This window comes from Caretta caretta, chromosome 3 (genome assembly GCF_965140235.1).
Source record: "Caretta caretta isolate rCarCar2 chromosome 3, rCarCar1.hap1, whole genome shotgun sequence".
NCBI classification, from domain to species: domain Eukaryota; kingdom Metazoa; phylum Chordata; order Testudines; family Cheloniidae; genus Caretta; species Caretta caretta.
The window spans coordinates 82,392,244-82,409,502 of NC_134208.1; the positions used below are offsets into that span (position 1 = coordinate 82,392,244).

At 42.1% G+C, this 17,259-nt stretch overlaps 1 protein-coding gene across 2 annotated transcripts in view; it reads left to right on the forward strand.

The window, feature by feature from the left end:
- CRYBG1 (crystallin beta-gamma domain containing 1) overlaps positions 1 to 17,259 on the forward strand; it is a 150,795-nt gene that overhangs the window by 120,476 nt on the left and 13,060 nt on the right. For both annotated transcript variants that reach the window (XM_075126614.1, XM_048844893.2), the window contains 5 exons: positions 107 to 233; positions 422 to 454; positions 2,910 to 3,022; positions 3,361 to 3,490; positions 7,564 to 7,703. In XM_075126614.1, the coding sequence (XP_074982715.1) occupies positions 107 to 233; positions 422 to 454; positions 2,910 to 3,022; positions 3,361 to 3,490; positions 7,564 to 7,703 (543 nt within the window). The remainder of the gene's footprint in view (positions 1 to 106; positions 234 to 421; positions 455 to 2,909; positions 3,023 to 3,360; positions 3,491 to 7,563; positions 7,704 to 17,259) is intronic.

Sequence of the window (17,259 nt, forward strand, 5' to 3'; positions counted from 1 at the left end):
CTGACCCACTGTGGCCATTCTTATGTTCTTAAAACTTACATTAAGACAATAATGAATATTCACCATGTTTATGTTTTGAAAAAGTTTTTGGTATCTGTTTTTTCAGGTGGGTAGTCTATGAGAATCCTGACTTTACAGGAGAGCAGTACATCCTTGATAAAGGACTGTATCCCAGCATTGAGGCCTGGGGAGGCAAGAATAGTAAGATCTCTTCAGTTCAGCCCATAGTTGCGGTAAGGAAACTTTTTTTTTTTGGTATTATTACACTTTATACATTTTTGACAAATGATTGTAGCTATTTCTCCTGTTTTCTAATGAAATTTAGATTTGCTTAGGTTCTTAAAGCTGTAAGGTTTTGAATGCTTTTTGCATTATTTCATCACTCTTAATATTTGGGTTTTTTTCCCTCCAAACTTTTTAGGATACCATCAATAGCCAAATGGGGAAATTCAAGGTAAGGTCCTTCTCTAAATTTGTAAAACAAATATATTCTAGTGTGTTTAATATATATAAATTTTTAAAAAGCAGTCATTCTGTCAAAATTGTAATTTGATCAAATGACTAAAATATCTAGGCAGTTGAGCAAATGCCTAAGATGCCAAAATAATTGAATGGAGTGGTGTTTACTACATCCTGTCAAATTCAAGAAAACCTGTAATGTTCAGAAACTACCAATACTAATAGTTTTGTGTCATTGTGTTCCTTTTTATGGGAGTAGCTGATGTTCTCTGACTCCATTATCTTCAGCTCCCCATCTCTGCTTTAGCTTTCCCTATCCGTTCGTTTACCCTGCTGCTGTTTACCCAATTTCCTGACCCTCAAGCATTTAAAAACTTCAGGAGCAAAGGGGTTATTGGTGCAATATCAGATATTTAAAAATTAAGCACAGAAATCAGGAAATGCAGAGTTAATACAGCATTTCCTGATTTCTATGGACTTAATTTCTGAATATTAACGCTGCATTAACACAGTTTCTTCTCATGGATTCAGCGCCCACCAAGTTAAAACTTCAAAAGAAAAATGTTAGAAGTGAATGAAAAAGTGGGGGTTAAATAGAAACTCCTTCTATCCATAAATAAAGTTTAGTGTTAGCTAACATTACCTGTTGAACATAGAAGAAACTTACCTTTGACAGTAGGTAATGTGCCTGTACAGTCTTAACTCTTCCTTTGCTGCTTGTGTGTTTCAACTTTTTTCAGCATCCTGACAATATGCATTGAAAATAGCTTGATGGATTAGTACCCTCATTCACAATTTTGCAACCTCTATACTCTCAAATTATGTCCTCAGTGGGGTTACACAGATGTAGCCGACCATAATCTGAGGGTAATGAGGTTGCAGAAATAGCCCTGCAATTAGAATTTCATGGAATCATAGAATACTAGGGTTGGAAGGGACCTCAGGAGATCTAGTCCAAACCCCTGCTCAAAGCAGGACCAATCCCCAATTTTTGCCCCAGATCCTTAAATGGCCCCCTCAGGGATTGAACTCACAACCCTGGGTTTAGCAGGCTAATGCTCAAACCACTGAGCTATCCCTTCCCTGCTTTAGTTAACAATTCTGTTGATGGAATGCAAGCTACCAGAGAATCTAGGTGTGTCTTTCTCTCCTAGATCTATAGGGCTTTAATGGTTTCAAGAGTAGTAAAATCTTAACTTTTTGTCACTCATGCAAGGAGATATGACTCTGAATATGGAGAGGATACTTACCTGTTCAGTGAGATTACAGATTTTACACTTTTCCCATTGTAAAAAAAAAAAAAAAAAATCTGTTTTCATCCTTCCTTTAATAAAAAAAAAAAAAATCATGGCACAGATGAAACTTGAAAAAGTTCAGCCTAAATGGTGAATACAGTACAAAGTTATGACCCTATTGGGGGGAGAAGGATGCAAATCATATTAAACAAGGCTTAACTGATATTGTGCCTTACCAAAGCCTTGCTGTTCACAGCTGTCTATAGCTTTTGGGGAAAGAAATACCTCAAGGTTGTTTATTGCCCAGCCCCATGCACATTTTTTTTTAAATTGTCTATACCTGCATATTGTATACTTCTAAACAGATTCTTAAGTGAGGTAAGAAACACTGGACCTATGTTTTATTTGGGGGCACATTCTGTTGTACATGATATTCCTCTTGTGGAAATCTCTACATGCCTGGACGTGTATCTTTTTTAAGTGTGAATAAATTTGGCATAATTATTATGATAGGGATGATTCCTGTGTGATCAGATTTAATTATGCGATCAACTATCCTCATATAGTAATTAATATGAATTATTAATTCATTGTGTGTGTGTGTGTGTGTGTTTGGCTTTCAGCCTAGGGTGAAATTTTAAACAAGGTAAAGGGGTTTGTAATATAAGTGTTGACACAACTATAGTTCTAGCAGTACAAATACTATCTGTCTCATCTGGGAATTTATACCACACCCATCATTGTGGTATCTGAGTGGCTTACAAAGTTCATACAAAACTTTTATATTCTGAGAAATCAGGTAGTTTGATATGGATGGGGAAGGGAAAATGTATTTCTAAGAATATGATTAAAGAACCAGGACAGATGAGTTTGATAGACCATTTACCATCTTGCCTTACAAGGAAGTTTTAAAAATCTAATCTGGGATATATTTAAACAATCTATGTCTGTTTACTAGTAGTTGTTGAACTGTTTTGTATGTTGCTAAATGATTTACTGCAGAAAGTAATTTTCAATCTGGTTACCTGGCAATCTTTCAGAAAAGTAACTCGTGGATAATAAAATATGTTAATGTTGCAAAACTGAAGGATTCCGGGTTTTTAAATGCATTTGAATATAACCATGAATGGAAGTAATGTTTGATTTACCTAGTTAAAGGGTGCTGAATGCATTATTATACAATATCCTTTTAATATGTACACTATAATTTTAAAGGTCCAGCTATTTTCAGAGCCAGAATTCAAAGGTAACAGCCAAATATTTGAGAAAAATACCAATTATATTGACGATTCATTTGCTACAAAGTCTTCAAAAGTTTTGGGCGGCAGGTAAGCATGGAATTATGATTATTGCAAAATCATTGAAATGGTAAAAAACTTAAAAATATTCCAACTTTCTGAAATTGGAAATGGGTGAAGGATCCAGTTTCACATACCAACTGTGGAGTTAAATGGAAGGAAAAAAGTTTTGCAGTTCATCATGTGAATTTTTAACTCTCCAATACCTCTGAAGTTTGTCATGTTTCTCTCAGTAGCTTATTTCCGCTAAAATATTTGAGTGATTAAAAATGATTGTTTACATGCTAAGGAATATTGGGAAGCATTGACGGAACTTTGGTTATGAGTGGAATACTTTAGTTATTAGATTTTTCCTTCTCTTCCTGCAGTTGGATTGCATATGATAAAGAAGATTTCTCTGGTAATCAGTATGTGTTAGAAGAAGGAACCTATTCTAATCTGACTGCAATGGGATGTCCACCCCAAACAAGACTTAAATCTCTACATGTTATAAACATTGTAAGGATAACTGAATAAATACACACGCAGTAGGAGTATTTAACTTCTCATTTTTGCAACTACATAAAGGACAGTGAAGTACAAGTGGTACAGGGACAAGTAGTTACTGTTCAGTAGCTATGCATAATGAGTTTGTTGGTCTCAGTGCATGAACCAAAAGCTGCCATCATTATTGATAGCAGTCGTAATAAAGGAGTCAACGATGCCATAGGCAGAGCAACTGAATTGCTGCTTTCTGCTGCTGTTCATCTCCAAGTTAGGGTTCAAGCATGTTGGTGGGGCAATGTGGAAAAGCTTCCCTGCTGCTGTCCATGCTGTATGTGCATAAAAAGTGGAATTCAACCATGCAACTTCAGAAGAACTAAATTAATTACAATGTGCAGTTGTCATAATCACGAAAATTCCATTTTTGTTCACTCACTCAATGGTTCATTCTTCCAAAGAAGGTTCAGCACTTCATGTATTCAAAAATCAGAATTCTATATTTCTATGGCAATATGGAATTTATAAGCTTTTTTAATTATTCCTATTTGCTGGTACCAGAATAATAATTAATATTTTAATAGCAAATGAGAAATCAAATGTCATTTTAATTTGCACTCATTACCCTTTAATAGGTCTGTTAAGAGTTTACTCAACCTCATGATAGATCATTACAATAGATCATTTGCAGAATCATGCAAATACATTTTAAAACTAACATAAATTTAAACAAAATGTTGTCAAGAATCCAGTGAGAAGCTAGAATTACTACTACCAGCTGTTTGTACTAATTTTAGAAGAGAAATAGTAAACTGTTGCTCCTTTTCGTTGGGTTTGGCTATTATAATACGTAACTCTTTGACAGTATTGTTATTGCTCTAATGTAGTTGTCATTACTAGCCCCTATGGCGCCTTTTGAGGTACAATATAAACTCAGGAAAAGAGCCCCCCTAGGTGTATGTCATACTTTCTCCACTCCATTGCCATGCTGCTGATGCAGATACTGTTAAAAATAAATAGAATGGTCCTGGACAAGCATAATGGTTGTTATCAACCATTAATTAAAATAGTCTAGTCTGTAGAGAGCTTTTATACATTGCAGTGTAAACTATCATTGTATTTTATATGCCTGTTTCGACCGTAGAAGGATAAACTCACTCTTGGAAAATTTTTACTTTGTGAAGGAGAATAATGGTGTTCTGTTGACAAAACAAACAAATGGCAGCTGTTGATTGTTAAAGTTCATAAACACCACTAAGGTTTGTGCTACCACAGGTCATGTGAGGCTTAGCAGATAAGTATAGTATAAAGCAATTCCATGCCATTTATTTGCTTCAATGCACTGCTGCTTGCTTCTCCATAGAGGTCATTGATGGGATGATGAACTAGGCAAGGCAATCAGTTTTCTACCTGATAATATCTGTGTTATGGCAAACCAATATACAAAGTAAAAAACAACAGACAAAAATGTGTGTTTGTGTAAAGCTCATTTTCATAATTCTGCAAAGCTGTAAGATTTCTATTTCAGGTATTTATTTTTCTGGTCATATTTTTTGCCATGCTTCCAATGATCCCAGTTCGTCTCAATACCCCTTTTGCCTGCTTCTCCCATAACAGTCTCTACATTTTTTTCACTTGCATCTTCTACCCATGTAGCACCTAATGCATCAGGCTTTCCCGAACTCAAATATGGCAGTCAGCTGAACCCTGAGCATATGGACAAGATTCACCAGCCAGATACTACAGAAAATTCTTTCCTGGGTAACTCAGATCCCACCCCATCTAACATCCCATCACAAGCCATTGGGCCTATTTACCATGAGTATTTAAAGATCAATTAATTGCCAAAATCATGTTATCCCATCATACCATCTCCTCCATAAACTTATCGAGTTTAATCTTAAAGCCAGATAGGTCTTTTGCCCCCACTGCTTCCTTTGGAAGGCTATTCCAAAACTTCACTCCTCTGATGGTTAGAAACCTTCGTCTAATTTCAAGTCTAAACTTCCCGATGACCAGTTTATATCCATTTGTTCTTGTGTCCACATTGGTACTGAGCTTAAATAATTCCTCTCCCTCTCTGGTATTTATCCCTCTGATATATTTATAGAGAGCAATCATATCTCCCCTCAACCTTCTTTTGGTTAGGCTAAACGAGCCAGGCTCCTTGAGTCTCCTTTCATAAGACAGGTTTTCCATTCCTCGGATCATCCTAATAGCCCTTCTCTTTGAATTCATCCTTCTTAAACATGGGAGACCAGAACTGCACACAGTATTCCAGGTGAGGTCTCACCAGTGCCTTGTATAACGGTACTAAAATCTCCTTATCCCTACTGGAAATACCTCGCCTAATGCATCCCAAGACCGCATTAGCTTTTTTCACGGTCATATTACATTGGCGGCTCATAGTCATCCTGTGATCAATCAATACTCCAAGGTCCTTCTCCTCCTCCGTTACTTTTAATTGATGCTTATAACTAAAATTCTTGTTATTAATCCCTAAATGCATGACCTTACACTTCTCACTATTAAATTTCTTCCTATTACTATTACTCCAGTTTACGAGGTCATCCAGATCTTCCTGTATGATATCCCGGTCTCTCTCTAAATTGGCAATACTTCCCAGCTTTGTATCATCCGCAAACTTTATTAGCACACTCCCACTTTTTGTGACGAGGTCAGTAATAAAAAGATTAAATAAGATTGGTCCCAAAACTGATCCCTGAGGAACTCCACTGGTAACCTCCCTCCAGCCTGACAGTTCACCTTTCAGTATGACCCGCTGTAGTCTCCCTATTAACCAATTCCTTATCCACCTTTCAATTTTCATATTGATTCCCATCTTTTCCAATTTAACTAATAATTCCCCATATGGCACGGTATCAAACACCTTACTGAAATCTAGGTAAATTAGATCCACTGCGTTTCATTTGTCTAAAAAATCTGTTACTTTCTCAAAGAAGGAGATCAGGTTGGTTTGGCACAATCTACCTTTTGTAAAACCATGTTGTATTTTGTCCCATTTACCATTGACCTCAATGTCCTTAACTATTTTCTCCTTCAGAATTTTTTCCAAGACCTTGCATGCTACAGATGTCAAACTAATGGGCCTGTAGTTACCCAGATCACTTTTTTTTTCCTTTCTTAAAAATAGGAACTATGTTAGCAATTCTCCAATCATACGGTACAACCCCTGAGTTTACAGATTCATTAAAAATTCTTGCTAATGGGCTTGCAATTTCATGTGCCAATTCCTTTAATATTCTTGGATGAAGATTATCTGGGCCCCCTGATTTAGTCCCATTTAGCTGTTCAAGTTCACAGGGCACTGTTTTTGAAATGAATGGGGCAATGCACAGCTCTCAAAACTATTGTTTCAGCTCTCTGCAGACACGGGCAGTTCTCACTGTTGTGGTTTACACTCTATTTGTATTTTGAAGTTTTCCCTGCAATCAAACGGGCTAGATATATAATAATTAAAACAACCCCCCTCCCCAGAGTTTAGTTTCTGGAGCACAACTCTGTGGGAAGGGGTGAATGTCATGTATTTGATCTCAGAAACATTAATCTTGAGGATTTAGTCCAGTGAATGATTAAAAGCATCATGTCCTATGAGAGGAATTAAGAACAAGACAGGGATGTGTGTGTGTGTGTGAGTGACTACTGCTTCACTCAAGTGACAGTTCATCATGGGGAGAGCTGGGGATTCTATCAACATTTTAGGCCTTCAAGATCATTTTAAAGCTGCTTTTTCTTGTGGGTTTGAAAATCCGAATTCCCCAGTGATTTTCAACTGATCGGTCCAATGAGTTTAATTAAAATTTGTTTGAAAGCATCATTGTGATGTGTGCGTAGAAACATACAAATTTGTGCATATGCATTGTCACAAGGACTTGTGTATTGCATGCAAAAAGTGTGTGCGTGGGTTGTGGGGGGTTTGTGGTTTTTTAGTAAGCTGCTGCCAGTGAGCAAGGATGGTTGGGGAATTTCTGATCTTCAAATCTTCAAGCAAAAGAGTGCAAAGAGTCTTTGTGGCTTAATGTTCTGGAGTGATGTACATGTATTAAATAGGACCCTTTTTTTTAATATAGGAGCTTTCTGAGCCAAGCATAGCCCTCTTTGAAAAGGAAGGTTTCAAGGGGAAGAAAATGGAGTTTACTACAGAAGTCTTAAATCTCCAGTTCCTAGGATACAGTCCTCGAATAGCTTCTGTCCAAGTTTTTGGTGGCATGTAAGTTACATTTACTTTTTGCTTCTCTGGAAATTACTTAAACATGAAATAATGCAAAAAATACTTAGAAGATAAGTGATATCCCATTGGAGTATTACTCTGCAATACATTGATAATCTCATTTCTATTTACTGAGTCAAGAGAGTCTCAGGGCCTACTTACTACAAGATGACTATGTTGGACTAGAAGGTGCTTTGCCCCTTGTAGGAAGCAGGCCGTAAATTCATATAAAATATTTATATAAGAACACATGGATCAGACCAGTGGTCCATCTAGTCCAGTAACCTGTCTTCTGACAGTGACCAGTGTCAGATGCTTCAAAGGGAATGAACAGAACAGGGTAATTTGTCAAGTGATCCATCCCCATTTCTCCAGTCCCGGCTTCTAGCAGTCAGAGGTTTAGGGTCACCCAGAGTATAGGGTTGCGTCCCTGACCATCTTGGTTAATAGCTATTGATGGATCTACTCTCCATGAATGTATCTAATTCTATTTTGAACCCAGTTATACTTTTGGCCTTTACAACATTCCCTGGCATCGAATTCCACCGGTTGACTGTGTGTTGGATGAAGTAGTATTTCCTTATGTTTGTTTAAACCTACTACCTATTGCTTTCATTGGGTGACCCCTGGTTCGTGTGTTATGTTCAGGGGTAGATAACACTGCCTTAAGCATTTTGTCCACACCATTCATGATTTTATAGACGTCTATAATATCTCCCCCTTACTCGTCTCTTTTCGAAGATGACCAGTCCCAGTCTTTATTAATCTCTCTTTGTATGGAAGCTGTTCCATCCCTATAATAACTTTTGTTGCCCTTCTCTATACTTTTTCCAATTCTAATATCTCTTTTGAGATGGGGCAACCAGAACTGTGTGCAGTATTCAAGGTATGGGTGTATCATGGATTTATATGGTGGCATTATGATATTTTTTTATTATCTGTCCCTTCTTTTTTGAGTGATGGTTCCTATGTGTATTTCACATGTGGGGTGCGCACGCGCTCCATGAGCCTGAGTCCGGAAGTTTTCTCCCAAGGTAGTGTCTTTTGACCCACACATGTGCGGCATGTACTCTTGTGCCCCAAAGAGAGGGCATAAGGGGCAGTGTGGGTCGATGTCACTCCAGTTCCCTCTTACTGCCACATGGCCTGAATAGGAACACCAATTCCTCCTTCGCTCTTATCTCAGAGAGTTGTTGAATGCTTGTGTAAATAGTGTTTTCATAGTTTTATAGATTAGTTAAGATAGTTTAGTGTAGTGTAGTCTAGCTAGTACAGAACCTCCCCGGTTGGGGGACACAACCCCTCTCTACCCTGGGACTATGCCCAGATGCCCAGGCTTCAAGAACTGTGTCTCCTGCCTTCATTCCTTTTCCATCAGTGTCGATCATCAACGGTGCCTCTGCTGTCTGGGCGAGGTGCGGCATCTGTAAGTCCTTCTCACCAGAACTATAGAGGCCCAGGAGCTCTGACTCTGCAAGTTCCTGATGGAAGAGACTGAGGCCCCAGATTCAGTCTGATCCTGGCCAGGAAGACCCCTGCATACAGCGGCCTCCTCTGACTCGGATTGCCTCCCAAACACGAGACATGGTGCAGAGCCGCCAGCACCGAACCCCAAGGACAAGCCCTACCAGGACAGTAAGAAACACTCTAGAGGGCATAAGAGCACATCCCTACAGAGAACTGCTCATAAGAGATGCATTGTGTCCCCAAGGCATACCAGGTCGGGATGTTGCATCTGGATCCCCTGGAACCTGTGCCGAAAGGGACCCCCCCTTTGCCTGGAGGGTAAGGCAAAGAAGTAGGATCCATTTGTTCCACTGGTGATCTCAATGTCCGGATGCATGGAGCAGCTATCTATGGGTGTGGCTCTGCATATCCCATTCGCCAGCTCTGATGACTAAACCTTGTCCCTCCAGAGTCTCCATGGGCATTATGTGGACTATAGGACATACAGAGACATTCCTGATGCCGGAGAAAGTGATCTTGCCTTACTCGCAGTCTCCTCTCCTCTCCTCTCCTCTCCGGCCCATCCATTCTTCAGGACATTGCTACACCTGAGGATGAACTGCTATTACAGGAGAGGCCCCCGCTCCATCCATCGGAATGGGGTCCTCCATTACCGACAGTTCTGCCGTTTCTGACAGAGCCGTTATCTGACTCAGCGGTGTCCCAGGACATAGTCCTACCAACATCTCCACTGCCATGCAGAAGCCCAGACAGAGAGCCGAGGCACCCTTACCTGCCAGCTATGACCCCCTCAGGGAGGCCTGGTACTGCTTTCCTTGGGGTCCATTGGTCTAGGTTTTGGCCCTATTGAAGACCCTGGGATCTGTACCACAGACATCCGGCACTGTTGCCAGTCTTATCATTCCTCCCCCATGCGCCAGCTAGCCTCTGTCAGTGTACGTGGAGGAAGACATGGAATCTGTACCACCGGTTCCAACAGGAGCCTCCTTGTCACTGAATGAGGCGGTTATGATTTGCCGCTCTCTCTGCCGGATGATCACCAGCAGTACCAAGACCATCTAGAGAGGGTGGCTACCAACCTGCAAATTCTGTTGAAGGAAGTCCAGGATCCCCAACATCATTTCCTGGAGATCCTTGAGCCACAGGGTGGCCCTTCCTATAAACAAGGCCATACTGGTGTTAGACTGCCCAGGCTGGTTCGGCACACGCATCATGTGCCCACATCCCGAAAAGAGCTGAGAGATGCTATTTTGTGCCGGCCAAAGGGACCGATTTTCTGTTTACGCATCCAGCCCCTAATTCACTGGCGGTTCCAGCAGCTGCAGAGCAGGCTCATCAACAGCTGCAGAAATCCAGCCTACCAAACAAGGGGTCAAAAGGTTGGACCTTCTGGACAGGAAGGTCTTTTCTTTGTAGGGATGACAGTTCCACATAGCTAACTCCCAGGCACTGCTGGCTAAGTTCGATTTCAACATGTACAGCAGGCTGGTAGAGTTTAAGTACAAGCTCCCTGGGGACACCAGGCCAAGATCCAGGCCTTGGTAGATGAAGGGGAATTGGTGGCTAAGGTGGCTCTCCAGGTTGCGGAGGATGCAGCTGAGACTGCATCCTGTTCCATGACCACGGGATTCATTCTGTGCAGAGACTTTTGGCTTCAGTCTTCCGGTTTCCTGAGGGAGGCCTAAAACACCATCAGGGACCTCCCTTTTGATGAAGCCTATCTTTTTAATGGCCAGACCAATTAGTCTCTGCATTCCTTGAAAAATTGCCAGTCCATTCTGCGGTCCCTGGGAATCTACACCCCAGCTCCCAGGAGCAAGCACCAAAGGCAGCCCTTTGGACAACAGCCACCTACCCACCCTACTATCAACAGCCACCAGAACCCCCCTCTCTCCCCTGTAAACAATGGAGGTCCCAGAGGGCCCACTTCTCAGCTCCAGCCACTGACACCTACACAATCCTCTCCCAGCTGTAGGCCAACGGTCACTTTAGACATGTGGGTCAACACCCATGAACCACTTTCAATGCCACCTATTTTGCTGCCCTTCATCTTTGCCATCTGCCTTGCCCTCTTTGCCCACAGTTGGGGCAAGACCACCACAGACAGTTGGGTACTGAAGATCATCCATCATGGATACTCCATAATTTTTTTCCTTCCTCCTCATCACCCTCCCACCCAACCCACTTCAGGGGATCCCTCCCACCAATTGATTCTTCAGCAGGAAACAGACTCCTTGCTCCTCAAGGGTGCGATAGAGGGCATCCAGCCTCACCTTATTTCCTCATCCCTGTGGAGGGTGGAGGCCCATCCTGGATCTTGGTCAGCTAAATATATTAATCAGAAAGCTGAAATTCTGGATGATTATTTTGGCATCAATAATTCCTTCCCTCCAGGAGGAGCATGATTTGTGGCTGTAGACATGAAAGATGCATACTTCCATGAGGACATCTATCCGTCTCACAGGAAGTTCCTCCGCTTCAAGGTCGGGGACCAACACTACCAGTTTCGCATTCTTCCCTTCGACATAGCGACAGCACCAGGGATTTTTACGAAGGTGTTCGTGGTCATAGCAGCCCAGATGAGACACGAAGGGACATACAGTATTCCCTTACCTGCACCACTGGCTACTAGTGGGGCAATTGTGGCAAGAAGTTGTCTTTGTGATCCAGTCTCTTTGATGCCGCCTTGCCTCTTTAGGGGTCTGTGTAAACAAATGTAACCCTTCTGCCCGTCAGAGTTGGCAGCAACAAGGGCCGGGTTCAATATCTAGGGGATCCATTCCAATAACACAATGCAAACCGGCTCGAGCCCCCACCCAGTGACCTGGGGCAAATATATACCACCCCCGCTGGGCGCCTCCAAGAGGCAATACTTCCCCTCTCGCAAGCACATAGTCTGAGTGTAGCAAAAAGCCTTTTAATAACAGAGAGAAACAATGTGGCATTATGTTGGGGAAACACCACCAACAGGATTCATAACACAACCCATGAGCAAAAAAACCCACCCCAAGCAAATTGGGGCATGCCCCTTTCCCTTTGGTTCTTGAGTCCAGCAACCCCAAATCACCCAAAGTCCCAAAAGTCTCTGTCCCTGGTCAGGGAAGCCCCAGAGTTCGAAAGTTTATCTGCTGAGCTTTACCTCCCAACCTGGGTGGAGATGGGACGGGGGTAAGAGGCACCTTACATGATCTGAAGCTGACCGCCCCACAGCTCCATAGGCCTTCGCTTTGCTCCGCTCTGCTCCGCCAGCTGCCCCACGAACTCCTTCGCTCAGCTCCGCATCCCACAAGCAGCTCCCACCGTCCCACAAACTGCTCCACCAGCTGGTCCACAAACTGCTCCGCGTCCCACCAGCAGCTCCCGCCGTCCTACGAACTGCTCCACCAGCCTGTCCACAAGGCACTCCAGCCGTCCCGCAAACTGCTCCACAATATATCTTCAGGCTCCCCCACTACTTAACACAATGCTTGGTGATTTCAGCTCTTAGTCAGTTCAGCTCTTTGGTGAATTCAGCTTGTAGTAGGGGAGCCTCAGTGCTGGTGCACCATTAGCCCAAAGTGAGCTCAGCAACCTGTAACTAGGCTCCTAATGGAATCAAAATTAGCTCTGATATTCCACAGTGGAGAGAGGAGGTAGTGCAATTAGCATGTAAGGCCCTCACCAAGGGGCCCATGCCACCAAGTATTAATACTTGTCCCCAGCCTCTCTCAATTCAGAGTTTTAAAACCCATGACCCTTGCCTAGCGAGTGCTACTTAGTTGATGGTGAGTCCCTCCATCGTAACAAAAGGCCAAGTACAGTTCCAAGCACAGTTCCCATAATCAGGGTAATAACAATTTATTCTTCCTGCCCCAATAACAGAGACAGTGGGGATCCCACAGCAGCCAAAGTGACCATTTGGGCAGCTATGGCCTCATTCTAGGCGGGGTGGGTGTGCCTATGCAAATGAGATCGGCCCCTGAAGTTCTTTTCCACAACTTGCCACACCTCACCACCAGATGTCAGGGTGGAGCTCATCCTGACACTGCTTACACAAAGACAAGTCAGTTTTGTCACCCACAGAAACGGTAAAATTTATGGGGCAAGACTAGACTCTGTCTCTTCACGAGCTTTCTGTCAGCAGACTGGTTCTCCATAACGAGCACCTTGATCATCCGCATTCACTGCAAACCCTGCACCACAGTTTGCCTGGTACAGAAGTTAGCCGTACCGACCTGTCATTACCAGGATCACCTCGGGAACATATTTTTAAAACTGGCATTGCATTAACTGCTCTCCAGTCATCTGGTACAGAAGATGGTTTAAGCGGTAGGTTATATACCAGTTAGCGAAGACTAATGCAAAGAATTAATTTAGATTCTCTGCAACTCGACCTTGTCCTTCTTAAGTGCTTCTTTAGCACCTCAATCTTCCAGTGTCCTCACTGATTGTTTAGCAGACTTCCTGCTTCTGATGTACTTTAAAATAAAATCTTGCTTTTAGTTTTCATGTCTTTTGCTAGTTGTTCTTCAAATTCTTTTTTGGCCTGACTAATTATACCTGTACACTTTACTTGCTGGAGTTTGTTCCTTTCTATTTTCTTCAGTAGGATTTGACTTCTAAATTTTAAAAGATGTCTTTTTGTCTCTTAAGTACCTCTTTGACTCTGTTTAGCCCTGGTGGCATGTTTTTGGTCCTCTTTCTATTTTGTATTTTTTATTTGGGGTATACAGATAGTTTGAGCACGTATTATGGTGTTTTTAAAGTTTCCATGGAGCTTGCAGACATATCACTCCTGTGACTGCTCCTTTTCATTTCTGTTTAACTAGCGGCCTCATTTTTGTGCAGTTCCTCTTTTTGAAGATAAATGCTACTGTGATGGGTTTGTTTGGTATTTTTCCCCCTACAAGGATGTTAAATTTAATTACATTTTGATTGCTATTACTGAGTGGTTCAGCAATATTTATCTCTTGGACGAGATTCTTTGCGCCACTTAGGACTAAGTCATGAATTGACTGCCCCCTTTTGGGTTCCAGGACTAGCTGCTCTAAGAAATAGTCATTAATGATGTCCAGAAATTTTATCTCTGAGGAGACCTATTCTCAGTCAGTATGGGGATAATTGAAATTCCCCTTTATTGCTGGTTTTTCTGTTTTTGTAGCCTCTCTGATCTCCCCAAGTAGTTCACAATCACCGTCACCATCCTGGTCAGGTGGTCAATAGTATATTCCTACTTCTATGCTGTTACGATTGAAGCATGGGGTTTCTATCCATAGAGATTTTATGGTACAGTTTGAGTCATTTAAGATTTTTACTATATTTGACTTTGTGCTTTCTTTCGCATATAGTGCCACTCCAGCAGCATGACCTACTCTCATTCCTGTATATTTTGTATCTTTGTATTACCATGTCCCATTGATTGTCATCATTTCACCAAGTTTTGCCTATTATATCAATATCCTCATTTAATAAAGGCATTCAAATTCCTGCATCTTAGTATTGAGACTTTTATCATTTGTATATAAGCACTTGTAAAATTTGTCAGTATTCAGTTGTCTACCTTCATGTGATATAATTGAATGGGACTTTTTTTCATTTGACTGTTCCTCTTCCGTTCCTACTTGTAGTTTTTCAACATCTATTCTCTCCTCTTTACTAGGATATAGAGTATTCCCTTTAATAAATCTTCCCCTAAGGGATGTGTCTGTCTGAACTACATGCTCCTCCATACCTGTCGACTTCCCCCCAGCCCTTAGCTTAAAAATTAACTCCTCTATGACTTTTTTAAATTTTACATGCCAGCAATCTGGTTCTGTTTTGGTTTAGGGGGAGCCCATCCTTCCTGTATAGACTCCTCTTTTTCCCAAAAAGTTCCCCAATTCCTAATTAACCTCCATCCCTCCTCCAAATGCCACCGTCTCATCCATGCATTGGGACCCTACAGTTCTGCCTGTCTAACTGGCCCTGTATGTGGAACTGGAAACATTTCAGAGAATGCTGCCATGGAGGTCCTGGACTTAAATCTCTTCACCAGCTGCTTAAATTTGTCCTCCAGGGTCTCTCTCCTACCAGTTCCTAGGTCAGTGGTCCCCAACCTTGTGGGAATAGCAAATTGCTATTCCCAGAAGACTGTGGTGGGCGCCCACACCCACCGCCAAAATGCAGCAGCGGGAAGAAGTGTCACCGCTGAAATGCCGCTGAGAAACGTCAACGTTTCTCGGCAGCATTTCGGTGGCGGGGTGTCCTACGGGCACACAAAAATGCCCCGGTGGGCGCCATGGCACCCGCGGGCACTGCGTTGGGGACGCCTGTCCCAGCTTATTGGTACCTATGTATACAACAACCACTGGCTCCTCCCCAGCACTGCACATAAGCCTGTCTAGATGTCTCGAGAGGTCTGCAACCTTTGCGCCCAGCAGGCAATTCGGCATGCAGTTCTCCCAGTCATCACAAACCCAACTATCTATATTCCTAATAATTGAATCCGCCATTACTATTATCTGTCTCTTTCTAATAACAGGGGTCCCCTCACCTGGAGAGGTATCCTCAGTGCAAGAGGATACCATGATGTCATTTGGAAGGAGGGTCCCAAACTACTATAATCTGGTTTTAAAATAATATACAACCTTAGTCCCTGATGATCCTGGAAGCTGATATGTGAAGCCCCATCAAAGTCAGCTTGCAGGAAGAGGGCCTTACATAGCAGTCTAACAAATCCATGAGATCAAACCAAATCTGAGTTAAGGCTTCCACGGTGCAGTATTGTTCATAGCTTTTATGAATGGGATGTACTATTCTTATCTCAATGCACAGGGAATGGTTTCAGTAAGTCTCCTGTATTTACTGTGTTATCTAGGCACTATGGATAAGGTAAGAATAAATGACAACTTTTATTATTAGCCTGCTTCTACTGAAGTTGGTGGCAAAACACGCATTGACTTTAGCAGTAGTAGGATCAGCTCCTTAGTTATGAATTTCATTTCTTTAGTCAATTTAAGGTAAAAGGCTTAGGCCACTTTAAAAAAAATTGAGTTCTCTAATTTAACACACACACAGATCAATTGTATGTGCAAAATTTGCACTCACACAAAATTAGGAGGTGACTTGAGGTGGTTTGAAGTGTCATCCTTTGATGTGTGAAAGTGAGCACAATTAGACTACTTCTCTAGTGCCTGCCTAATGTAAATGCCACCTCCAAATTACTTGCCTAAAACATATTACTAGCTTTTAATTTAGAAGACCTAGTCTGAGGCCAAAGGCCAATTTGTTTCTTGGCGAAGGATGTGGTGGTTGTTCAGTTAGTGGAAGTATACCCTCAATTATACATGTGCTCCCTACTCTGTTACTTAAATCCCTTTGTTCTGCATGTTCACAGCCCTCAGCATTTCCTATCCATGTGCCATACATTGTATAAATGGCTGTGTCAGCTGCTGAACCCCCTTCCACCAACGCCAGGTTTCTCAATATCTCAGTCCCCCGCTCCTCCTTGCCCCTTGAACAGAGGCTTAGCCTTCCTTTTCTCCATAAAAGGGTATGACTACACTTTAAATATTACAGCTGCAGCTGCTATAGTGCTTCCATGCAGACACTACCTATGCCGATGTCAGGGTTCTCCCCCGGCATAGGTAATCCATCTCCCTGAGAGACGGCAGCTAGGTGGACAGCAGAATTCTTCCATTGACTTAGCGCTGTCTACACCAGGAGTTAGGTCGGCATAGCTACCTCTCTCAGGGCTCTGGATTTTTCACACCCTGAGAGATGTAGCTATACCGATGTAAACTCCTAGTGTAGACTAGACATCAGAGTGGTTCATTTTAAAATTAAATTATCTGGGGTAGATGGGTGATGGGCTGGGGAGGAGCTTAGAAATTAAGGCAGCGACCATATTTATTGTAGGCATGTTCTGGGGGACTACTGAGGAGCCAGTCACAGGGGAGAGATTTTAGGGCAGATGGTACAGAGAAATTTGCATAATCACTGTAAGGGTATTGAAAATGTATGTCTATCTCATGCTCCCAGCTAATCAGAGTGCAGGGACTTGCGTACATGAAAGGGAACTAGACAACTGCCCTGCACTGTGGCCCATTTCAGAGTAATAAAAAACAATGAA